Source organism: Macaca nemestrina, chromosome 7 (assembly GCF_043159975.1).
Source record: "Macaca nemestrina isolate mMacNem1 chromosome 7, mMacNem.hap1, whole genome shotgun sequence".
Classification (NCBI taxonomy): Eukaryota; Metazoa; Chordata; class Mammalia; order Primates; family Cercopithecidae; genus Macaca; species Macaca nemestrina.
In genome coordinates this window covers 91,154,358-91,179,966 of record NC_092131.1, presented here as the reverse complement: position 1 = coordinate 91,179,966, position 25,609 = coordinate 91,154,358, and the positions used below count along the sequence as shown (strand labels likewise).

Sequence of the window (25,609 nt, the reverse complement as noted above, 5' to 3'; positions counted from 1 at the left end):
ATGACCTAGGGAGAAAGTATATAGAAAAGGGTGGACGGCTGAGCTTGGGGCACTTCATCACTAGCCAGATGGCGGGGAGAGGGGAGGAAAGTCAGCAGTGGGTGGTGCTGCAGAGGGGCTGTGTCAAAGGGGAGGGCCGCTGGGAGCTGGGGAACAGGACACTAGGATGTCCACGCAACCTGATGCCATGAAGTCATTGGTGACCTGTCAAGAAGAGCGTTAGTGCAGAGCAGAGGGTGAAAGCCAGGGGAGTTCATGACCAGAAGTGAGGCGGTGTGTGGAGTGCTGCTGGGGTGGTGGGGGGGATGTCAAGTGATGGTGGGAGGGCTGGCTTTCCAGGAGGGCTGGGCACCGCTTCCTTGTCAGGCAGAGAAGGTGGACACATGCAGGTAGGTTTGTACCTGGAAGCAGAAATGCAAGGGCTTTTGCTGAGACCTTTTACACAGAGAGGGCGCTGCAGTAAAAGCTTCCAACCCCAGCCCTTCTAGTCTGTGTCCAGGTCAGTGAACAAACCCACAGAGGACATCCTGACCTTTCTCTCTTCGGAGCTGTGCTCCTCTGGCTCATTCCCAGCTCTGTGCATCTCCAGGCTTCTCTGCCCTGTGGGGCTGTGGGCTCCTGAGTAGGACGGCTGTGGGCTCCTGAGTAGGACTTCTGTTCCTTTGCATTCTCTGCGGTTCTAGGAAGTGCTTGGTCCCTGACAGATGCCCACTCAACACTTGCTGATGGAGAGCTTGTCAATTTCATCTAACAAACCGGAATCACTGGGCCATCCAGGAATCGAAGCAGAACATGAAGAAATTCCATGCAAACAGGGCTGTTAAAAGCCAACCCGCCAGAGAGGGCAGAACGGAGGAAGGACGAGAGGGTTCCACGTCCTGGAGGCAGGTGGGCGATGGTTCTCAAGAATTAACACAAACCATGGGTTTTCCAGTGACCAGGGGGCTGTGGGCAGTATGTTGTCTGTCAAATTATTTATTTCGTTAGTGAGATTTCTGGGTGCTACTCCATTTTTCTTTTCTTAGATAGGGTCTTGCTGTGTTGTCCAGGCTGGAGTACAGTGGCACAATCACAGCTCACTGCAGCCTCCAACTACTGGGCTCGAGTGATGTTCCTGCCTCAGCCTCCGGAGTAGCTGAGAGGGACTACAGGAGTATGCCACCACACCCAGCTAACTTTAGTAGACAGGGGTCTCACTATTTTGCCCAGGCTGATCAACTCTTGGCCTCAAGTGATCCTCCCATGTCAACTTCCCAAAGTTCTGGGATTACAGGTGTGAGCTGCTGCGCCTGGCCTGCTTTAGTCTTAATAGAGGGCTCTAAGGTTGTGGGTGTGGAGGTTTCTCCTGACTCCGGGAGGAGATGGACTCCCCATCCCTGTAAGCTGTGACATGTGTGTTCCATGTCAGGCCCAGATGGCATCCAAATGGCTGTGGTTGTTCCCACTGTGGTGGTGGTGTGGCACCCCTGTCCTGTCCGCAGTGCTGGGGGATGTGCGGGGCCGTGACTTGCCGTCACATCTGCTGGCGGAGGGAAGCTGTGAGGGCTGTTGGCAGGGTTGTGGGGTGGGGGTAGCGGGTGGAGAGTTGAGCATGGCTCTCCGGCCAGCATGGCCAGGGCCTGCACTCTGCAGCACAGGTCTTGGAGCCTGGGCTGCTCTGCCAGTGAAGTGGCTGCTCTACATCAGATGCACAGGCTCCCAGCACAACTGTCTGTCAGACCCTCATGTCCCCACCCAGGGTTTTGCAACCACAAAGGGATGAGGCCAGGACTGAATGATTTGTTAGCACTCGCTCATGGAGATGCAGCCATCCCTCAGAACTGCATTTCCCAGTGACCTCTGACACCAACTCCAGCTGTGGCCAGCAGGCTCCCCGCAGCCAAGTCCCTGGCAAGCCAGGTGACCGCCACAGTGGGGAAGGACACAGCCTCCCCGTCAGCCCTGAGGACTGGCTTTCGTCTTTTACTTCACAGACAGCTTAAAACCATTATGGAAAAACATTTTATTACACATATTCAACTTGCTTCCAATGAAATGATTAATTTTTCATGTATAATGGCATCCAATGTTTGTCTTCTGTTTTTTTTTTTTTTCCTTTCAAAACCAGCACCAAAAAGAAAGTAAAACAAAAATACCATGGGTACAGTATGTAATGCAAGTTAACTAATGGAAAATATATACATTTGACTCTGAAATGAAAAAAGAACAATAGTATTGCCATTGAGGCTCTTTTCCTGCATTCTGATCATATCAAGCCATGGTCAACTGAGAGGGTTTCATTTTGCACCAATAAAAATAGCACCATAGGATCGTGAGGCTCTAGTTAGTAACACGTGTGCAAGCACAAAGGTACAGTACTTGAGGGACAGTACAGGGTGGTGGTAACAATACAGACACATCACTGCTGTGATCATAGTGGGACAAGAATGTCATGATGGTTTCACTGAAATCACTGCTCGTGCCATGAACAGGAAGGCAGGCTGGTGGATTTCAAGATAAGCTAAAAGGCCAGGCACGGTCGCTCACTCCTGTAATCCCAGCACTTTGGGAGGCCGAGGCAGGTGGATCACAAGGTCAGGAGAATGAGACCATCCTGGCTAACATGGTGAAACCCCGTCTCTACTAAAAATACAAAAAAGTAGCCGGGTGTGGTGGCGGGCGCCTGTAGTCCCAGCTGCTCGGGAGGCTGAGGCAGGAGAATGGCGTGAACCCAGGAGGCGGAGCTTGCAGTGAGCCAAGATCGCGCCACTGCACTCCAGCCTGGGTGACAGAGCGAGACTCCATCTCAAAAAAAAAAACAAACAAAAAAAATGAGCTAAAAGAGCTCCAAAGATGCGGACTTTAGGGGAACTAATGGGGGTGTCTGACAACCCAATCAATCCCTTTCATTCTGAGGGTGTTGGGCCCTTGCCAGGGTGACCAGGGGGCATATTTAGAGGCCCGGGGCCCATGCAGGAGACCAAGCTAAGGCTTCCTTAGTGAGTTGCTCAGCTCTGCTCCTTGGCTGCAAAAGTCTAAATGTCTTTTGGTGAATTAACAGTTCATTTGGGGATGAAGGAAATGGAATCTCAGCTCCCCCAAAATTTTGAGGGCTTTGTGAAAATGGGAATTCAGGGGAGTCTTCTGGTGGCCAGGCCTGACGGGGAGGACAGGGTTCTGCACAGGCCCCGGGGTGAGGGTGGGCCGCTCCATCCTGACACTCTCAGTTCTTTCCACAGAGCACCCACAGAAGTTTCTCAACACTTCTCGTTGATTCAAGTGGAAGTGAGTAAATTCCCTGACATCCCTACCGCTTCTCTGCCTCTGGGGTAGTCCAAACACAAACACAGCTCGTCAGACAGGGTGGAGAACGCAGAGAGGTTTCTTTCTGATTTAAGCTAACTCTACTGTTGTGACATCTAACAAAACAAAACACAGAAACACAGCACCAATAAATCAAGAAGCACTGGGAGATGATCCCATGGAAATTAGTCCAAGTGAGACCTTCTGTCTGAAATCAGGGAGGAGAGGTGTGTTTCTTATGGTAAAGTCCTAGAACATAAGCACCCATGAAATGCCCACCAAGTTGGTGAGCAAAACAGGCCTCCTGGCATCTAGGGTCTCTGTTTCCAGCCTTCCTGGCCTCCTTGCAGGCAGAGTTCTACCATCCTCTGTGTTCTCAAAGAGGCCACTCTGTTCATCTGCTACCAGGCGTGAGGGGGCTGCAGGAGGGAAGGACCTTCATCATGCATCATCCTTGCCCCACCAAGAAGATGGGTCAGTGATGACAGGCGTGATGATAATGGCTACCACAGAGTCTGGGCTACAGGAAGGCTCAGTGGGTGTGCAGCAGTGCGGGCCAGATGGCGTTCCTCCCCTGGTCCTGCCACATCAGGCTGCTCCGTGCCAGGATAGAGCAGTCAGGCCTTGCTCTATACATCCTAGGCCTGGGTTTTTGTCCTCAGAGGTCCCAAATGTCGTCTTCAGATAAATGGCCAAGGTTGGTAGAAAGCCACTGGGATGTGGTACAGCATCTCTAAGGTGCAAAGCTTTAGGAAGTGCGGGCCAGAGTGGATGCTCCTGGAAGGTGGGGCAGATGCCCATCTGCCCCAACGAAGCTGGCCCAAGCTTACCTTTGCCTTAGGCAGCAACCCCATCACCGCAATTACCGTTTCCCATTTCACAGCACCTTGAAGAAAGGCCCTTCTGTTTCCCTACACGGTGGACAGCAGAGCTCTGAAAATTAGATGCTTCCCCAAACCCAGACTGTCTTGGAACATTCTTCCCATGTGGGTGGTGTGAACTGCGTGGCACTGTTGTCCTCGTTGGCATATATAGTTTACACACTCAGGGACGAGACTTCCAAGGCAACACCTAGGATTTAGACACTATGTTGTCAGAGATAGGCATGGAGGCAATGTCCTGGTTCTCATGTGGTCAAGAAGGTAGATGAAGAGAAAACGTGGGCTCAGCAGCCCGGCCCTCTCCAGAGAAGCCACGGGTAGAGGCTCACCAACACCTGCCCCTCCCTCCAGGGTATCGCCGGCTTTCAGAATAAAGCCTCTTCTAACATGTCTCGTTTTGGGGATGTTTCCTCCATGATATACCAAGCACTGGGAATTCAAATGTCGAAAGCGAGCCAAGACAGGAACACTAAATGATGTCTCTCTCTTGGCGGTTGTCTGCCAGAGGTGCTTCCCTTCGAGGTACCTGGAATCCTAGAAATTAGTTATTTTGTGACTCATGCCTACTTTTTCCTCACTGTAGAAAGCCATCCAGTGGCTGTTAACAATATATTAAGTACAGAAGCTTTAATGGCAAACGTCAAGTCCACACTCATGTTCTATGCAGTTGTATTCTTGTGGTAGCCTTGTGGGGGCATGGCCGCAAGGCTGATACGCTTGGGGGTGGGCGGCTTTCAGACCTCGAGTCTGAGCCTTGAGCGACCCCCGGGGCTGCGCGTCACGAGCTTGGCGGTGGCTGGCGCATCTTGTTTGCATAGAAGTCCCTGCAGGTCTGGCAGCAGCGCTGGTACCACCGCATGTCCTGGCAGAGGTTCTTTTCTCGGATGACCCGGCAATACACCGTCCACTGGTCTCGCGTGCATTTGTAGGTCAGAGCAGCTAAGGGGACAAAAGAGAACACCCAGGGTCAGGGATGGCCTAGGCGTGTCCTGATGCACGCCCAGGGAGGGCTTGTGGTCCCACCATCTGGGCTCCCTCACCCTTGTGCACATGTCAACCCTATGCACTGATTAGGCTATGCCTCCTCCCAGGGCACTGGTTGTGGCACTTTCTGTCACAGGGACGCACCCTTGCATCCAAACCCAACCACATGACAGCGTGGTGGTCTGGCTGCCTCTCCAGGGAAGAGGGCACAGGCCACCTTGCTTCCAAGCTAAGTGACACTTACTGTTTTGTGGCTGAGGGTACCATTACTGTAGGCATTTATAAAACAGGACGACATAGAACAGTGAACATCAAAGGACCCCAAAGAGCATGAGGTCTAAGACATACAAGTGGCCCAAATATCCTTCAGGGTCTTGATTGTACAGAGAGAAGGCCCTGCTTGAGGGTGGTCTCTGGAAGTCACCAAGCAGGCCCGTGCTTGCAAAAGCCACAACTATACTTCCGGCAGCCCAAAGGCCTCCCCTGGAACAAAGATGCTACAAATCCCCTGCATTTCAGTGAGTTTCCAGCCTCAGGTAGGAAAATATTTCTCAGGGACTTCTATTTAGCAAAACAGAAACTCTGTTAAAAGGAATTATATCATTGTTTTGTATGTGTTGAGACAGAGTCTCACTCTGTCGCCCAGGCTGGAGTGCAGTGGCGCAATCTCGGCTCACTACAGCCTCTGCCTTCTGGGTTCAAGCGATTCTCCTGCCTCAGCCACCTGAGTAGTGGGGACTACAGGCACGTGCCACCACGCCTGGCTACTTTTTGTATTTTTAATAGAGACAGGGTTACACTGTGTTGGTCAGGCTGGTCTTGAGCTTCTGACCTCAGGGATCCACCCATCTTGGCCTCCCAAAGTGCTGGGATTTACAGGCATGTGCCACCACACCTGGCCAGATCTTTAAGTGCTCCTCGTCTCCTCGCATCACCACTGACCTGGGGCATGAACTGGTAAGAGGCCAGGTTCTGAGCACCCAGGGCCAAACCACGCACACAGTCTGCAGCCCTCCACCACACCTGTCTGCCGCTCGAGCATCAGCCTGGGGTGTGCCCCACGTGTGCATCCTCACGGCATCATGAAGGATGTCCCTGGAGCTTTCATCTAGAAAGAAGCACTTCCCTTCACATTCCTCATGCACAGGAAACCTACGATGTCTGTGGAACATTCTTCTGTGTTGGGCAAAAGGGTGAGGGGGATGCTCAGGGGCCTGTGTTTGAGACAGCAGTAAGCAAACACCAGTTCCACAACAGGGAATGGAATTCCATCTTTGAAACCTCTTCTACAGAACTGACACATGTCAGCCTTGTGTGACAAGTGAGGCCCAAGAAGGGGGCTTTCTAGCTGAAAGAACCTCACCATCAGGGAGGACTCACTGGGCAGGAGACACAGCAGCCCCCGGGGAACCGGGGCCAGTGAAGACACTCACCAAGGCGGGGGGAGGTGATGGTGTTGGCGTTGATCCTGTCGTTGCAGACCTCCTGGTAGCACTGTCTGTAGGGGGCAGGCTTCGAGAGGGCGGGGCACTCGCTGCCGTGGCGCCCTGTGACCTTGTGCATGCACTGCACCACCCGGGACTGCAGGCCCTTCCCGCAGGTCGATGAGCACTGCGGAGACAGGACAGCCTGAGTCGGGGGCTGAGACGATGGCCTTACAATGCGGCTCCCCCTGGGCTGGGGCATATGTCATGCCCAGGCACTTGCAATCGTTCAGGGCAAAAACAGCAGCTGCCTGATGGAAGACTTTCAAGATGTTATGGAATGCATGTTTGTGTCTCTGCAAAATGCAGATGTTGGAGCCATGGAGGTGGGGGCTGTGGGAGGTGAGTAGGGTTAGCTGTCATGAGGGTGGAGCCTCCACGCTGGGAATAGTGTGAGAAGGGAAAGAAACCCAAGCTCGCTCACTCTCCACCATGAGAGGATACGGTGGTCTGTACATCAGGAGGAGGGTCTTCACCAGACACGGGATTTGTTAGCACCTTGATTTTGACCCTCCACCTCCAGAACTGTAAGGAATAAACGTTTAAGCCACCTAGGCCTTGGTACTTGGTAACAGCAGCCAGGGAGACTTAGATGTGAGACGCCTGCTGAAATCCTACCTCCTGCTAGCTGCATTCCACCGCTCGCCTCTGCTCCAGCCTCTGAAGTTTCTGAGATGGTGAGCAGCATGGCTTGGTGGCCCCCAGGAAGGACTGGGCCTGATGACCACAGAGGTCTCCCCAGCACTATCTGCTGCATGAGGCTCTGGGGCCTTTGCCCAGTCGTGGGCATGGAGAAGAGCCCGGTAATGACTGGGGCTGAATTTCCCACAAGCCTGGAGGATTGGGGCTTAGAATTAAGTAGAAGAAAATGAAGTACAACCTTTCTTGCATACCAGAGTCACGCACTAACATGTGGCTGACAGTGTTCATTTAGACACACATCCCTGGCTGCTAGTATCTCCAGCCCTAGCATGAGGAGGTGGCGTGTTTGCTAAAACCAAGTCAATGAAGTTGAGCAGAGGCCCCCAAATTCCCAAGGAGTGGACCTGGTAAGACTTTGCTCTGTGGTTCTGTTCTCCGTCTCTCCTCTTCACTTTTTTTTTTTGAGATGGAGTCTTGCTCTGTCACCCAGGCTGGAGTGCAGTGGCGTAATCTCTGCTCACTGCAACCTCCGCCTCTCTGGTTAAAGCGATTCCCCTGCCTCAGCCTTCTGAGTAGCTGGGATTATAGGCACCCGCCACCACACCCAGCTAACTTTTTTGTATTTTTAGTAGAGACAAGGTTTCACCATGTTGGCCGGACTGGTCTCGAACTCCCGACCTCAGGCAATCTGCCTGCCTCGGCCTCCCAAAGTGCTGGGATGATAGGAGTGAGCCACCGTGCCCGGCCTTTCTTCACGCTCTTTAAAGCATTTGCCAGGCAGGAACTGGCCAGGTATTTGCGTCCTCTACTCAGATCCTGCTCTTGAGCTTTTTGGCCCTTGCTTTCTCCCAGGAGCCCTTGGAACAGTCTCTTCTCCCTTACATTGGCCTCTTCCCAGGAAGACAGCCAGGTCCATGAATATACTTTCTGTCTGGTGTCCACCAGAGCCCACACAACCCCTGATTTACAGGGTTCTGAGAGCACTCAGCAAAACCAGGTCGGCAGCCCAGCCGGAGTTAGTAATGGCACCTTGGGGTGGAGAGAAGGGAGCAGGGCCTGAAGCAGCCTTGTTCTCTGAATGCCACACGTGGTGAGGGAGGCAGGTGCCCTGCAGGTCCTGTGCTTCCCATGTCCTCACTCTTGGTCCTGACCCTGGCCTTGTTGGAGAAAGGACCTTCCTGGGGGCCATGCGGAGTCTCTAGACACAGGCCGAGTGGGAGGCGGTGGTGTCCCATCTGTGCCTGGGAGGGCTGTCTGCTCCCAGGAGGGGTTTCTGCAAGCCAGACAGATTCCTCAGCTTTCTTGCCTGACAAGCAGGTTCATGCTTTGTGTGTCTTTTTTCACTTTAGAATGATAAACATTCAGAGGGAATGTTGCTCTAAAGGGGCACCGGTTTTTTTAGCTCACAAAGAAGGTGTGAAAACCACAAGCAGCTCCCCTGTGGGCCCCCGGCACGTTCAAACTGAAACCCGGGCTCTGACCCAACAGGCCAGGCCAGCCCTAGGGCCTCCACTTCATGCCTTGTTCCTTTCTTAGATAAACCCTTCGGAGGCTGCTTATGACCTTACAAATACATACATTACACATGCAGATTTCAGGGCTCCATCCCAGACCCAGCAGTCAGCATCAGGCACATGGAAGTTTGAGGAGTGCTGAGGTTGAGGGATGAAGTCGCACAAGGAGGTTCCCGCCTTGAACACAGGACAGGCGCTACAGCAACGTGACTCTTGCCCTGTTGGCGTTGGGGGCACCTTGGAGGAAGCTGGCTGCACACTGGGATTTACTGCATGGAGCTACCTGGTGAGCTTTGAAAAATCCCACACCAATACAATCAGATGGTGGAGGAGGTCCCAGGACTGAGGGCTCAGTGTGTTTAAAGTTCTCCAAGTGGTTACAATGGGCATTCAGAACCAAGAGCCTCTGACTTAACCTGAACCTGCCCGCAGGGCCCTGTGGAGAATGCAAAGAGCTCTCTTTTCTTCCTGTTAAGGAGTAGTTGTGTCTTTGCACACACAAATACGTATAACTAAGCAAGAACAACATCCAGGCGCAGCCCTGACTGCAGTTTATAGCCAGATGACAGGTATGCCTGAAGGTAAGGGAGCAAAGGCTTTCGGTCAAAATTCTTTTTAGAGGCCAGGCACGGTGGCTCACGCCTGTCATCCCAGCACATTGCGAGGCTACGGCTGGCGGATCATGAGGTCAGGAGTTTGAGACCAGCCTGGCCAACATAGTGAAACCCTGTCTCTACTAAAAATACAAAAATTAGCCAGGCATGGTGGTGTGCACCTGTAATGCCATCTACTCGGGAGGCTGAGGTAGGAAAATCGCTTGAACTCGGGAAGTGAAGGTTGTGGTGAGCCGAGATTGCGTCACTGCACTCTTGCCTAGGCAACAGAGCGAGGCTCTGCCTCAACAAAAAAAAAAAAAAAAAAAAAAATCACTTATGAAAGCAATCTGGTAAGTAGTTGTACCCAGAAACTGAGAGTCCACACAAATGTGGTGGATGAAGGAAAAGGCCAGTGTTCCCAATGCAGAACAAAGCCACAGAGCCGAAAGCTAAATGCAGAGAAAAGTCATGCCAATCCCCTGCAAAACCATGCAACCTGTCCACTGACAGCAGGACACAGACTGAAAAAGGGCAGCATTTGAGTGAAGTCAGATATGACCATGTGTCCTCTGGCAAACCGACAGGTGACTCAAAGTGGAGCTGGTGACCATGAGACCAAGATTGCAATCACTAGGTTGCACCATACAAAGCTGCTTATATTCACCTGTTTTGACCTCAATGCATCCATTTCATAAGGGCTCCATTTTATAACACACTAAAGAAAATAGTAGAGTCCTGGAGCAAGATGGCCGAATAGGAACAGCTCCAGCCTCCAGCTCCCAGCGCAAGCAACACAGAAGACGGGTGATTTCTGCATTTTCAACTGAGGTACCGGGTTCATCTCACTGGGGGTGCCGGACAATTGGTGCTGGTCTGGGGGTGCAGCCCAACCAGCAAGACCTGAAGCAGGGCAAGGCATTGCCTCACCTGGGAAGCGCAAGGGGGGAGGGAATCCCTTTTCCTAGCCAAGGGAAACTGAGACACACAACACCTGGAAAATCGGGCAACTCCCACCCTAATACTGCACTTTACCAAGGGTATAGCAAATGGCACACCAGGAAATTATATCCCACACCTGGCCGGGAGGGTCCCATGCCCACGGAGCCTCCCTCATTGCTAGCACAGCAGTCTGAGATCTAACTGCAAGGCAGCAGCGAGGCTGGGGGAGGGTCGCCCACCATTGCTGAGGCTTAAGTAGGTAAACAAAGCCTCCAGGAAGCTTGAACTGGGTGGAGCCCACTGCAGCTCAAGAGGATGTGGAGAAACAGGAACACTTTTACACGGTTGGTGGGATTTTAAACTAGTTCAACCATTGCGGAAAACAGTATGGTGATTCCTCAAGGGTCTAGAACTAGAAATACCATTTGACCCAGCCATCCCATTACTGGGTATATACCCAAAGGATTATAAATCATGCTGCTATAAAGACACATGCACATGTATGTTTATTGCGGCACTATTCACAGTAGCAAAGACTTGGAATCAACCCAAATGTCCATCAGTGACAGACTGGATTAAGAAAATGTGGCACATATACACCATGGAATACTATGCAACCATCAAAAAGAATGAGTTCGTATCCTTTGTAGGGACATAGATGTAGCTGGAAACCATCATTCTCAGCAAACTATCACAAGAACAGAAAACCAAACACCGCATGTTCTCACTCATAGGTGGGAACTGAACAATGAGATCACTTGGACACGGGAAGGGGAACATCACACGCCGGGACCTATTATGGGGAGGGGAATGAGGGGAGGGATGGCATTGGAAGTTATACCTGATGTAAATGACGAGTTGATGGGTGCTGACGAGTTGATGGGTGCAGCACACCAACATGGCACATGTATACATATGTGACAAACCTGCACGTTGTGCACATGTACCCTAGAACTTAAAGTATAATAAAAAGAAAATGTGGCACATATACACCATGGAATACTATGCAGCCATAAAAAAGGATGAGTTCATGTCCTTTGCAGGGACATGGATGAAGCTGGAAACCATCATTCACAGAAACTATCACAAGGACAGAAAACCAAACACCACATGTTTTCACTCATAGGTAGGAACTGAACAATGAGAGAACACTTGGACATAGGGTGGGAAGCATCACATACTTGGGGGCCTGCCAGGGGGTGGGGGGTTGGGGGAGGGATAGCATTGGGAGAAATGCCTAATGTGGATGACGAGTTGATGGGTGCAGCAAACCAACATGGCACATGTATACCTATGGAACAAATCTCTACGTTGTGCACATGTACCCTAGAACTTAAAGTATTATAAAAGAAAAAATAAAAGATAAAAAAAAAAAGAAAATAGTAACATTTCTAAATTTGAATGTTTATAATGCATAACTTTAAATATGAATGTGTAACTACATCAATACATTACTTAATGGTAGGCATTTAATGAGTCCACTTATACCACTAGAGACTTTTATATCTAAATGGGTTATGTAATTTAAAAGAAACCCTGCTTCCTGGGAAAATGGGCTTACCATATAAACAGGGTTCATTTCTGTGAATTGGCACGTATGAGGCCCACTTAAGAACAGCGAGCCAGGCACGGTGGCTCACACCTGTAATCCCAGCATTTTGGGAAGCTGCGGTGGGCAGATCACCTGAGGCCAGGAGTTCGAGACCAGCCTGGCCCACATGGAGAAACCCTGTCTCTACTAAAAATATAAAAATTAGCCGGGCATAGTGGTGAGCGCCTGTAATCCCAGCTATTTGGGAGGCTGAGACAGGAGAATCACTTCAACCCAGGAGGCAGAGGTTGCAGTGAGCCGAGATCACGGCACTGCACTCCAGCTTGGATGACAGAGCAAGACTCTGTTTCAAAAAAAGAAAAAAAAAAAAAAAAAAAAGGATATACCTGCTGACTGCTGACCTGAAGGCAATACCAATATCCCTTTTCTCTTCAGATCTTTCCTTGGACCATTGGCCACAGTGCCGCCTCTACTGCAAAACATGTGCCCAGGAGGGAAAGCCAGGCATCTTCCTATTTCTTCCTGGAGAGAGGAGCACGAGGTGGGGGGCTGCTGGATTTCTGGGGAGGAAACTGCACAGATGGATGGAGGAGCCCACCTCACTCCCCTGCATCTCTTGAGGAGGTGCCCTACCAGCTGGGGAGTCAGCCCCACAGAATCACTGCTGTTAAGGGGCTCAGTCCTGCAGGAGTGCCAGGAAGGGCTTCTGTTTCCTCTGTGAGTATTGCTACTATGTATGTGAAAATCACACAAGGGCAAGGGCTTCACCCTGTGGGTCTATTAAAACCAAGTGCAGCATTGGCAAGGTTTCTGCCTGGAAATGATCAATGACCATCATGAAACTCAGGCATTTAGGGTGACCTTGCAGACAGATGTCCCCTCTGAAAGGTCTTAGTGTTGTGCAGCCTGCTCTGGGGCTGAGGGGAAAAGGCTAGCATGTGGCACGTCTCCAGCATATGCAGGTGGTGTGCCTGCTCTTCCCAAGGGATCCCTCATAGGCCTCCACGGCAGCGTGGAACATTCCACAACAATCCTCACGGCTGATGCCGGCCACTGAGGTTGGCAGGGGTCCATGTCTTGCTCAAAGTTGCAGAGGTAGGAATGGCAAGTGGTCCAGCGACCCCCATCTCATGGACTGAATTCCATCCTCCTATGTGAATAAGAGGTTGTACTAAATGGAGCTTTAATTGGAAGTGGGAATCAAAGAACCAGGTCACTGCCCATCTCCACCATTTACTCATTATCTTTCCTAGCCTGGGTCACTGGCTTTTAATTTTCCAGTCTATAAATAGAACTGCTCCATGAGATCATGGAAGGGTGTCTCCAAAGTCCTTCAACAGGGACAGGTGTCTGTTCTCACTGTTCACTAGTGTCGCCATGAGGCAGGGCCAGGTCAGGGCCAGGCGGGAGGTGGTTTTGAGGGCAGGTGGTCCCAAGGGCTCTGCCCCTTGTAGGCATTTTACTCTCATCAGAATTAGGGTTTGCTTAATTCTAGCTGGAGTCCTAGTGGGTGCTGTTCACACAGCTGTGGGCTATGGGTGGCTCTGGCTCACCTGGAAGAATTTTTGAGAATTTTGGGGTGTTTGCTTAACTGCCTGGAGCTGTGTCTGGGCCAGCCCCCAAGAGGATGCTTCCATGTGTTAGGTGAGAAGACAAGTTACAAAGTGGCATGTACAGAAGCCACCCCGTTTTAATATAGATGTGTGTGTACCTATGTAACAGTTTGGAAGACAAACCATTATGAAAATTTACCATGTCAGCATATGGTTTCTGGGACTAATTTTCCTTTTAGTGTGTTCTATAGTAAGAACTACTTTTATAATTAAAATAAAACTGGAGAATTCTGCCAATGACTCTTTGGTGTAACCTGCTGGTGGCCCACGATCCTAACCAGCTGCATTTTCATTTGAGTTGAGGCAGGCCTAAAATCCACAGGTATATACTCTCCTTAACCAGAGTTTTGATGGAGAGGCTGTGCGGTGTGGGGCACCAGGGGGAAGGGGGGCCTGTTGGCATGCTACATCCCCACTTACTAGCTGTGTGACCTCAGGTAAATGACTTAACCTCTCTGAGCCTCAGTTTATTTGCAGCATGAGGATAATAAACTCTTGTTTATAGAATTGTCTCCTGGAGTAGAGGCAGTGTAGAACAGGAGCCTAGCGGGGGGTCTCAGAGTGGAGCTCAACAAATCCTGCTGTTATTATTCTCAACAGCAAATGCACGGCCAAGAGCACAGACAGCTGGCCAGGGAGCTCCTGGAGCCCAGCAAGGCACACTGCGTCACCTGGCCCACTCCCTTAGCACTCCCTGGGCTGCCCTTAGGTCACCAGGCCCTCCACAGGCAGGTGCAGACAGCCCTGTCTGCCTGGCTCCCTGAGTTGATCTGGCAGCCAGACCTCGGGGAGCACAATTAGAGGCTGTTTTGGTCCTGAAGACAAACATGATTCCAGACAGATCTGAAGGGGTTGCTGTTGAAGGACATCCTCGTAACCTGAGCTGGGCGGTGGTGGGAAGGATAACAGGCACATGGGGTGAATTCCTTCTCTGTTGGCCTCCCCTGAGGCTTCAGCTTTAATTGAACAGTGAGGAGACTGCAGTGTCTCCTGATAGCATCAAACTTGCCCCAAGCATCGCTGTGAAGCCATTTTTTAGGCTTTAATAATCCAAGCAAACAGATCTATAAAAAACATATCTGGTCTTGTTTGAAGCTCTCACTGACAGTCCTTTTGTCAAGGGGCTCATCACATCCACATTTCATGTGGCTTCCCAAGACTCAGGTAACTGAGACAGAAATGGAGGCAGCAATAAATTTAACCGAAAAGCTCCTTGCCAGGAAACCTGAAGTGAGTGGAGCCCCCACCCCAGCAGGTGCCCACAGCCGTGCATCTGAGCTGGCCACCCGGTGGAGAGGCAGCCTCCGCATCCGCCCACCACCCTTCCCAGGCAGGGAGGGGGTGTCACCGGAAAAACAGTAACAAAATTGTTGATGCGCAAAGGGCAAAAGGTTCACGGCAACAAAGGGAAGAGGTTCAATTTGGATTTACTCATGTGCTTTTTTGTGCAAATTATTTCATGAAGTTACTGTGAAAAAGAGATTTCCCTTTAGGTAGAGTTTCCAGCAAAAAGAGAAAAGATGTTAGGTTCCCCAGACCAACGTGATAGTGAGACACTGTGCAAGCATTACTAGCTTCTTTAATAATAATAGAAACGGCAGTCGCCATCGCAGCAGGGCCCACCTCCTGCCTGTCTGCTGTGTACAGGGCACCGGGCTTATGTACGAGCTTGTTCATCCTCACACTGACAGCTGCTGTGGCCAGAGCTCAGAACACAGTAGGTGCTCAATAAGTGGTGTCTGCTAGGGATGCGGCACCACCTTTCAGAGAGGCAGAATGTGAGGTTTCAGAGTGTCCATGTGAGTCTTCCCAAGCCACACGGCTAGCCTGCCCCTGCTTCCCACCTGCCCGCACCACCCCCGACAGGGAGGAACCAGGTCTCCATCACCCCTACCCTGATGACATCCTTCCCCACAGCAGGATTCCCTTCTCGCAGCTTCTCCCAGCTGTAAAATCACAACTGTAAATAACACCAGATCCCAACAGGATGTTTTGAGAATTAGCCAGAGGAGGCTGTAAAGCTCTCAGGAAGAGGAAAACACTCCAGGAATGTCAACTACACGCCTGGGCTGTGGTTCCTGCAGAGTGGCCCAGGCAGGGCTGCCCCCCACTGGCTCCCCCCACTGGCTTTGGGGTGAGCACAAGCCCAGGATGGGGTGAAATAATGCAAGGCTGAACTCTCAAAGCACAGTGAATGCACCCCCATCCCCACTGAGTGAGTCTCTGAGGGGCCAGCCTGCCTCAGGCTGGTTTTGGATAGCAAAGAAAGAGACAGACAGAATCCTGACAGTAACTGCATTTTCTACTGAAAAGGTGCTTGGCTGGTGAAATGTCAAAAGCTCTTCAAAAGCATTTTGAACAGATTTCCCCCCGAGACTTGGCATGAGCAAGGAAAACCTCAGAAGCAGTTGAAACCTGAAATAGCAGTGTTAAACGACAGTGAAAATCCCCACTCCCTGTGCCATCGCTGAGGAACAGGAAATGCTTTCATAGACACACACCCCCTCCCACTCCCCCTGCGACACCTGCTTTCTTCCTGGCAGTCTCAGCTTCAGGTGTCTCTCATTCCTCCGAATTCGCAGCCTGCTGACCTGCACATTGTGGCTGGGACCTTCTAGCCAGGGAACCAGGAGGCTGAGGTGACCCCCGATGGCCTGCAGGGGCCGGGTCGCCTCCAGAGCTCTTGGGGACTGAAGCGCAGAGGAGACCACGGGACAGCTCTCATCCTCTTTCCCGGGGCTGGAGCTGTTCCCTGTGGGCAAATTTGCTTCCCATCACCCACTGCGAAAGTTGCAGCGAGACAGCTGCCCCAGGGCATGCCGCCATCACGTGTGGGTACTCAACCACAGCACGCACCATTTATGGGGCCTGAGCTACACTCGATGGATGGTTCTTCGAATACATAAACATTTTACAGGCCCATATAAGAAATGAGATTCTGATGAGAGACGAGGCTGACGACTGCCCCAGATGGTGATTGTGAAAATGGTGATGATCAAAAGCCCCTACTGGGCATTTCACTGGGGTGAATGCTATACTTGGATGCCATTCACTCCTCAATCAGCCCTATGAGGGCTACCCCCAAACTCATCTGATGGCGGATGATGCCCACACAAGGTGAGACGGGGACAGCAGTGGGGCTGGGTTGTGAACCTGTGTTGTCTTAACCACCTGCGCTGCTCTGAGGTCAATGACAAAAAAGCACTACTTAGGGATGATGGCTTTTGACTTACTAGCCACATGCAGGCAGTGATTAGAATCTAGAGTGTGGTGGAGACGGTGGGGGGGTGACCAGGCTCCCCCACTCTCTGATCTCTCACTCCCTGCAAAGGTGGCTGCTTTGACAAGGGACACTGAGCAAATGGAGGGACGGCGTGGGGCCCAGGAGATGGAGGCACTGGCCTTTGGACCATTCAGCATGGCCCTGTGGCCCACCTCACTTCCCTGCAGCTACCCCTCCTGGCAATTTCCTGGGACCTCACTGCTCTTCAGCAAGCTCACTGCTCTCATCTGAGCACGGTCTGGGTCTCGAACTTCTCTCTGTAAAGCACGGATGGCTCGATGGCGGGCTCTGTGGACTCACACATAGTGTTCCACACTAAGGAAGTGTCTGTCCCCACTCCTTTTTGCCCCTGCCCAGAAAAGCACTGAGTTTCGGTCACTGCCTTTCACTGGCTGCTCACATTCCTGGGAGTGATGGCAAATGGAGGATCTACCTCTCTTGATCTGGATGCAGAGTGCTGGCTGCTGCCATGGCACAGTTTCACATGTCCCAGAAAAGGGCCCCAGGGTCCCCAGTGCCTTGTGCACTTGAGTTTTGATGCTCACATATTCTTCAATAAGGACTCAACTTTTAATTTCACAATTAAGGGGAAGCTAAACATGCAGGATCTCCTAGAGGGATAACAGATTTACATTACAGTGTAAATGATTGACTCAAAGCCTTTGGGGGAGCAGATTGTGATGGGCGTGGTGGGCTGAGGAGAGAGCAGACAGATACTTGATTTAATAACGAGCACATGAGCATCTTAGACTCAGCTCCTTCTGGTTTCAAATTCGGAATCTAAGCCTCCGACATGATGTTGCACTTTAAGCCAAGGTGGGTTACCAGCCCTGCCATTTTCTAGTTGTGTGACTTTGTGAAGAAAGCCATATCACCACTCTGAGCCTCAGCTTGCTCATCTGTAAAACAGGGACTGACGGGTGAGGGTCCAATGACATACCCTGAGTGAAGGTGCTTTGTAAATTCTAAAGCAACAGCAAATGTCACGGGCCAATGTCACTGATCCCAATAAAAGTTGTCTTACCCTCTACCTGCACCCACCCCCAGTTGTGGCTCCCCAGGCAGGGGCTGTCTGGATCCCACAGTGCTGACTGCATACCCACTCAGTGGGACTTAGCATGGGACACTACAGCCAGCTCCTTGTCTGTCTCCCTTTAGGCAAGAGTCATTGTCCACTCTTGTACCACCAGCATAGGGTCTGGCACAGAACAGCAGCTCCAGAAATGTCGGCTGAACTGAAGTGACTTGGCCACATGCCCACAGCAACTGGGGGCCACAGCTGGGCAGGCAGGCCTTGCCGGCTGGGGTGGGGCGGGTGGGTCAGGCCACACCAAACAAGTGCGGGCCTCAGAGATGGTGTGTCCACATTGAAAACTGTCTGTAACTACCCTCTTGCGTGATACACTGCTAAGGTTATGGAACTCGAGCCTGTATCTCCCTGCCTAGAACATAGAGAGGTATCTAACAGCTGGGTTTCCGGGGAGCACAACGACATAGCAAAATACACATGAACTCGACCTCAGACTGGTTCTCCCTGACTTCCTCCTAGGGCTCAGAGCACACAGATCCTTGAACATGTACTGCATCATTTGACTCGAAAGGCCTCTGAGAGGCACTGTTATCTCCACATTACAGACAGAAAGAAGGCTGGCTTAGGCTGTCAGGGTGCTCAGAGGCCTTGCAAGTCAGATCAGTCCCCTCCACTGGCACCAGGGGCTCAACGACCACTTTCTTCTTTTCAGTATAAGGGAACACCGTTCTCTTCCCTTGGTCTATTAAGTCATGGTTTTCTTTAAAAACATCATCCATTATAATCCCTCCAGAATGTGTTTTTCATTGGAAACATCCCATCATTTCAGTGGTGATGAATGCTCAGAAGTCATGCCATCTAGAAAGAAATGAGATTTCCTCCTCCCCCATTTTAAGGGCCCGCCACCCCCGGAGTGGAATACATAGACCCGGCATTCAGTGGGTGAAAACAATGATCGGCATTGTTTTCTGGAAAGAGCTACTATCCCGGGTGGGAAGGCAGCTGCAGGTCATTTTTCAAACATACCAGAGCGATAGGAGTGCTCTAGGCAGGGATGGGAACATGACTTGTGTCCCTCACACATGACCCCGGTTAGGGTTTTGCTGCTGGCCGAGGTCAGGATGAGGAGTAGGGGCAGGAAGAGAGGGGCCCCATCTTCCCTAGGGGCCTGCCTGCCTCCCCAAGGCTCTGAGTGGCAGGAGTGCTCAGCCATCCCTGGGCGTCCTCTCCCAGCTAGCACCTGCAGCATGCTCTTGGACTGGCCCGTTCCTCACCTCCCTGGAAACTGGAACAACTGGTTACATGAACAACTGTCCACAGATACAGTGATACATGGAGAGCGTTCCGCCTTCTCTCTGCTTTCCTTTTGGGCAATTTGTCTGCTGCCTTCAAATGCCAGCACATGACGAGGTTTGGTGGCTCGTTACAGGAAGGAAGCCCTGGGTGACTGGTTTAAAAATGCAGTGGAACCCATGGGTGCAACCGAGGCACCATCTGCAAGCTGGACAGCAAAGATGACACATAAACCATACGGCAAACCCAAACAGTTCAAATCAGACAAAAACGCTGGGGAAGCCTCATCCCGTGGAATCTAATTAGAAAGGTCTGGTCTCCAGGGACTGAGGACATGGGCTCCCCACCACCACCCTGGGGAAATGTATTCTTCCCACTTCTCCAGAGAAGGCAGAGAGGGAAAAATGGGCAAGTTTCTCTACCTGGGGGGAGGGTACAGAGGGGCAGGTGGTGTGGCGGGTGCCCAGCCCCCAACTCTCCCAGGTGATGGCAGCAGGAGGGAGGGTGGTGAGGTTGACAGTTGGGGTCGGGGTCTCTTGGTTCATGTCTATGCAGCCCCCACCAGCATGCTCCTGGTACACCACACACACACACACACGGTGCCAACTCCAGTTTAATGTCCCTGCGGGCCCTCTCTGCTTTGCTAAAACCAACCTTCCCCCAGCTCAGCCTCAGGCTCAGGCTCTGGCTCTGGCTGGGGACCCTTGCTAAGCCCTCTTCATAACAGCCTGGTGCACACAATCGGATGCCATCCGATGCCAGCTCCAGACAGTGGCTGACACAGTTTGGGTGTCTGTGCCCTCCAAGTCTCATGCTGAAATGTGTCCCCCAGTGTTGGGGTGGGGCCTGGTGGGAGGTGTTTGGGTCACGGGCGTGGGTCCCTCAGGAATGGCTTGCTGTCCTTCCCATGGTCATAAGCGAGTTCTCGCTCTGTTAGTTCACCAAGAGCTGGTTGTTAAAAAAAAGTCTGGGGCCTCCACCCTCTCTCTCTCTCGCTCCCTCTTTCACCATGTGACATGCCAGCTCCACCTTCTGCTACAAGTAAAAGCCTCCTGAGGCCTCCCCAGAAGCAGATGCCAGCACTGTGCTTCCTATACAGTCTGCGGAACCATAAGTCAAATAAACCTCTTTATGAATGATCCAGTCTTAGGCATTCCTTTACAGCAATGCAAAGTAGATTAATACCGCAACCAAGATGTCACCGAGGCCCTCACATCCCACAAATCCCTCTTGTTCTTACTGCAGTGACAGCTTGTCAAACGGGCTATGGCAAAAGTGGGCACAGTGACTCCAACCCCTCACTCTTCTGAAAGCCTGGAAGTGTTATTCACAGCATGGCTGGTGAAGAGAGGATGGCCAGGCAAAAGGCTTCATCTTACCTGACAGGCATTCCCGGAAGGCTGAAGGTCCTGTCTGGGGAAACTTGCAGTGTCCTTGGCCAGGGAGGGACCCCAAACAGCAGACGAGGGAAGGCTCATGGGCTGAGTGAGCCACGTGATGCATGAGCACCAGGTCCCGGGCAGGACTGCTGAGTGTTATTCCTGTCCATCCTTTGGTGGTTTTGTGGCTCCTCGTACCAGGAAGGTCAAGGTACTTAAGAAAGCAAAAGTGTCCAGCTAGTCCTCAGAACCAGAATGGTCATGCTGAGGAGAGCCAAGCCCTGCAGCCCAAGAACCATCTACAAGATGCCCCTCAGCTTAAAGGCGCCATCATGGTTCCTACCCAATCCCTTCTTGCTTTTTCCACCAAACAGCCTGAACACTGAACTGGGTCCAGGAGCTTGGACTCTGCCGGGGTGTGGGCGAGGCAGGTAACTGCTCTGAGCCTCCATTCCCTCTTCTGTGCAGCAGGGGTGACAACCTTGGCTAGAGGGGACCAGTGACATGAGGCACAGGGGTACCCCACAAAAAGGAAAGTAGTGCTAGGCACTCCAATCCCAGATGGGCAGGTGTGGCCCAGGCCTAGAACTGACCACTTCTTGCCTCTGCTCCTGCCCCGGACCCCTGTGGGCACAGGCGCCAACAATAGTACAGGCTACATTTAGGGCGTGGTTGCTAGGACCCTTCCAATTCGCTGATGACAATGACAGCTTTATTCCAGTACACATCTGAACACTTAGTGTCCAATGTTATTCTGCCTGTTACTGTTAGGCAGGTCCGCTTCTACATCTTCTGGACTCTCTGTAACCATGTAGGTGTAAGGTAATCATCAATTCTTTAGATGATCCTGCACATTTGCCAACGTGCTACTTATGGATCAGAACCTAGTCTTTTGATAGCTCACCTATATGTCTCTGGGCTAGAATCAGTGACCTTTTCAAGCTAGGTCTGGATGTGCTTGGATAGAGAATTTCTCAGTGTTGTCTATAAAAGGCTGGAAGCCCTACTGATAAGACAAGGTTAAGTCAGATTGGAATGGGTTATAACCCTGGGGATTGTGCCCCAAAACCCTGTGACCTTTGGGTGGCGGATTTTGGGCAATGAAATGAAATGGGTTTAGTGGTCAAAGTGCTTAGACACATATATTAACATTCTGAAACCTCTAAGCATCTCTGAGAAACAGGCAGGGCCAGTGTTTATGATTCCCATTTCAGAGATAAAGAGACCAAGGGGTCAGAGAGGTTAAGGCACGTAAGTGGAGAGTCAGAGCTGTCATTCAGTCCCTTAATGTCTCTATTGCATGAGTTCAAGTCCTCATGGCTCGAAGGCCTTCCTTCCTTCCTCCCTCCCTCCCTTCCTTCCTTCCCTCTCTCTTTCTCTCTTTCTTTCTTTCTTGATGGGGTTTCACTCTCTTGACTGAGCTGGAGTGCAGTGGTGTAATAATGGCTCACTGTAGCCTTGACTTCCCTGGCTCAAGTGATCCTCCTGCCTCAGCCTCCTAAGTAGCTAAGACTACGGACATGTGTCACCACGCCCGGCTATTTTTTTTATTTTTATTTTTATTTTTGTTTGTTTATTTATTTTGTAGAGACACAGTCTCCCTATGTTGCCCAGGCTGATCTTGAACTTCTGGGTTCAAGCAATCCTCCTGCCTTGGTCTCCCAAAGTGCTGGGACTACAGGTGTGAGCCATGATGCCCAGCCAAAGCACATGTATCTTTTGTGAGAGCTTTGAAGTTAAGTTTCTCTGCCAGCGTAAGATACATCCTGGCAGCTCCATATTAAGCTTTATTAACATCCAAGTAACTGTGTGGCATCCCTGTTTGGTTTTGGGGACACTGGACTGACAGGCTCAGTTCTGTTGCCTTGGTCAGATGTTTTGATCAGGGAGTAAATAGGAAGGAGGTGTTTTAGGTCCTTCTCAAATTCACTGTTATCCTGAATAATAGTGCACCTTAGCACTACCAGGCAAACAGGGAATTGGAAAATTTGGCTTTTTTTTTTTTTTTTTTTTTTTTTTACTCAAGGAGTTTGGAGAAATTTGTGTTCTGACTTGGGCTGATGGGAAGGTGGTAGCATTTCTGCAGGGATCAGATTCCGGTAAGTTTTGCCTTCCGATGGAAAAACCGTTTTTCCTTTCGTAAAGCAGAGGCAGAAGCAAAATTACTGCCTGAGCCATGTTGCCACATTTTCATAGCAAAGCCAAAACCTGAATGTTCAGGTGAAATTTCAGAAATAACACCGCACATCTACAACCATCTGATCTCTGATAAACCTGACAAAAACAAGCAATGGGGAAAGAATTCCCTATTTAATAAATGGTGTTGGGAAAACTGGCTAGCCATATGCAGAAAGCTGAAACTGGATCCCTTCCTTACACCTTATACAAAAAATAACTCAAGATGGATTAAAGATTTAAACCTAAGACCTAAAATCATAATAACCCTGGAAGAAAACTTAGGCAATACCACTCAGGACACAGGCATGGGCAAAGACTTCATGATTAAAACACCAAAAGCAATGACAACAAAAACCAAAATTGACAAATGGGATCTAATTAAACTAAAGAGCTTCTGCACAGCAAAACAAAACTAGCATCAGAGTGAACAGGTAACCTACAGAATGGGAAAAAAATTTGCAATCTATCCATATGACAAAGGGCTAATATCTAGAATCTACAAAGAACCTTAAACGAATTTACAAGAAAAAAACAAACAACCCCATCAAAAAGTAGGCAAAGGATATGAACAGACACTTCTCAAAAGAAGACATTTATGCAGCCAATAAACATGAAAAAAAAGCTCATCATCACTGGTCATTAGAGAAATGCAAATCAAAACCACAATGAGATATCATCTCACGCCAGTTAGAAAGGTGATCATCATAAAATCAGAAAACAACATGCTGGAGAGGATGTGGAGAAACAGGAACGCTTTTACACTGTTGGTGGGACTGTAAATTAGTTCAACCATTGTGGAAGACAGTGTGGTGATTCCTTAAGGATCTAGAACCAGAAATACCATTTGACCCAGCAATCCCTTTACTGGGTATATCCCCAAAGGATTATAAATCATTCTACTATAAAGACACATGCACATGTATGTTTACTGTGGGACTGTTCACAATAGCAAAGAGGTGGAATCAACCCAAATGCCCATCAATGATAGACTGGGTAAAGAAAATGTAGCTGGCACACATATACCATGGAATACTATGTAGCCACAAAAAAGAATTAGTTCATGTCCTTTGCAGGGACATGGATGAAGCTGGAAACCATCATCCTCAGCAAACTAACACAGGAACAGAAAATCAAACACTGCAGGTTCTCACTCATAAGTGGGAGTCGAACAACGGGAAAACGTGGACACAGGGAGGGGAACATCACACACCAGGGCCTGTTGGGGGATGGGGGACTAGGGAAAGGAGAACATTAGGACAAATACCTAATGCATACGGGACTTAAAACCTAGATGACGGGTTGATGGGTGCAGCAAACCACCATGGCACATGTATACTTATGTAACAAACCTGCACATTCTGCTATGTACCTCAGAACTTAAAGTATAATAAAAAAAACTGTCTAAAGTGAAGATAATGAACATTCAGCTCAAGTAAACGTTTTTTTCACACACGGAACATATTGGCAGTCAATCATGTGATTAGAATATGCATTAAAATGTTGGGAAAAAATGCTAGCCACTAATTCCAACATGTTTAAGATACTGTGTAGGCTGAGCAAAAACCAATGGCTCTAGGTCAGCAGTTTGCAATCTTTGAGTGAAGAGATATCAGGGGAAGCAAGCAGGAGTTTTCCAGTTGCTAAGACCATACAGAAAGACAAACACGGTCTATGCTTACAGGAGGCGTGGTACAGATTTTGTGAAAAGACTCTCAAGAAAACCCACTAGAAGGTTCTTACAGGTGGCAGTGGTGCTCACCTTGGTCCCCAGAAAACAGGAATCATTCAAATGTATCAGATGAATGAAAAAAGAGGGGTTAAACAACAAATCATTTTTTTACTTGGAGAAACCTTCAATGGCCCTTTATTCACCCTTGGTCTTCAGAGTGCTGACCCCGCAGCTCTGTGATACCCCTCCCTGCTCCCACCTCAAGGCCCCCTGCCCTGTCTGTCCCTGCATCTCCAGGCCCTTGCCCAGGGGTCCTGGGAGTGAATGGAAGTGATGTTTGCCCCAAGCGTCCCCATGGCAGGAGGCTGGGGCCTGCCGGCCCACTGCACAGCATGGCAAGCCTGGCATCCAGGGCACGGGCGTCCTGCCTTGGGCTGCGTTTGGGTTCCTTCTGCATGCATGTGAAGCAGTGGGGTTCTCCCAGTGAGCCAGAAGGGGCAGTGCTGGTGCGGCCTGTGGGAAAAGCAGGGGAGGAAGCACATGGGGTCTTGGGTAGTGGCAGCGGGTGGAAGGAAAGTGAATGTGCCTAGTTACGCTGGGACTGCCGTGTGGAATTGGAACCATCACAAGAGCTGAGCTCCCGACCCTCAAGCCCCCTGCACTGCGGCACAGAGAGAAATGCCAGCAGGCTGCTCTCACCGTAGACCAGTCCCCGGTTTTCCACTCATAGCAGCCTGAGTAGTCCTCGCAGGCCTCCTCGGCTCTCGGCCTGGTGGAGGCATCGCATTTCCCTTGTGAGTTGGTGCACGCCACAGTCCGTTTCCGCACCCCTTTTCCACAGTTGGCAGAACACTGCAAGACACCATTCGAATATTTAATCCAGTTTCAATTTGATTCAAGTCCATCAGCAGCTATTAACTCCCTCCGAGGTGCCAGGTGTGGGATGATGCAAAGACGAAAACCCACACTTCTGTCCTCAAAAAGCTCATGGTCTACAGGGTCTTATGCACATGGTCCCAGCTGGGGCACCAGCCAAGTGGCCAGTGTTGGGGAAGGGACCCAGGAATCAGGAGTGGGAAGAACCTGGGGTACTCGTGAGGTCACATGAGGGGAGTGGAATTCAGCGGCCACTTGTCAGGTCCAAAAGCTTAAGGCAATACATGAGCTCAAAGGGCAGGGGTGTGATGGAGCCATGAGTGCTGCAGGGAACAGGGCCCAGCTGGAGCAAGGTGAGGCCCTGAAGCTGAGTCCCAGGCCCCAGATCTTCCCAGATGGCCTCCAGGTGCACGT

General features: G+C 50.6%; 1 protein-coding gene across 3 annotated transcripts in view; it reads right to left on the bottom strand.

The window, feature by feature from the left end:
- Positions 1–3,343: 3,343 nt before the first annotated feature.
- LOC105499264 (ADAM metallopeptidase with thrombospondin type 1 motif 17) overlaps positions 3,344–25,609 on the bottom strand; it is a 361,725-nt gene continuing 339,459 nt past the window's right edge. For 2 of the 3 annotated variants that reach the window (XM_071100557.1, XM_071100558.1), the window contains 3 exons: positions 25,019–25,171; positions 6,581–6,758; positions 3,344–5,102 (listed from right to left, as the gene is read on the bottom strand). In XM_071100557.1, coding sequence (XP_070956658.1) covers positions 4,942–5,102; positions 6,581–6,758; positions 25,019–25,171 — 492 coding nt within the window. In that variant the 3' untranslated portion in view covers positions 3,344–4,941. The remainder of the gene's footprint in view (positions 5,103–6,580; positions 6,759–25,018; positions 25,172–25,609) is intronic. The other variant, XM_071100559.1, reaches the window with a different exon arrangement.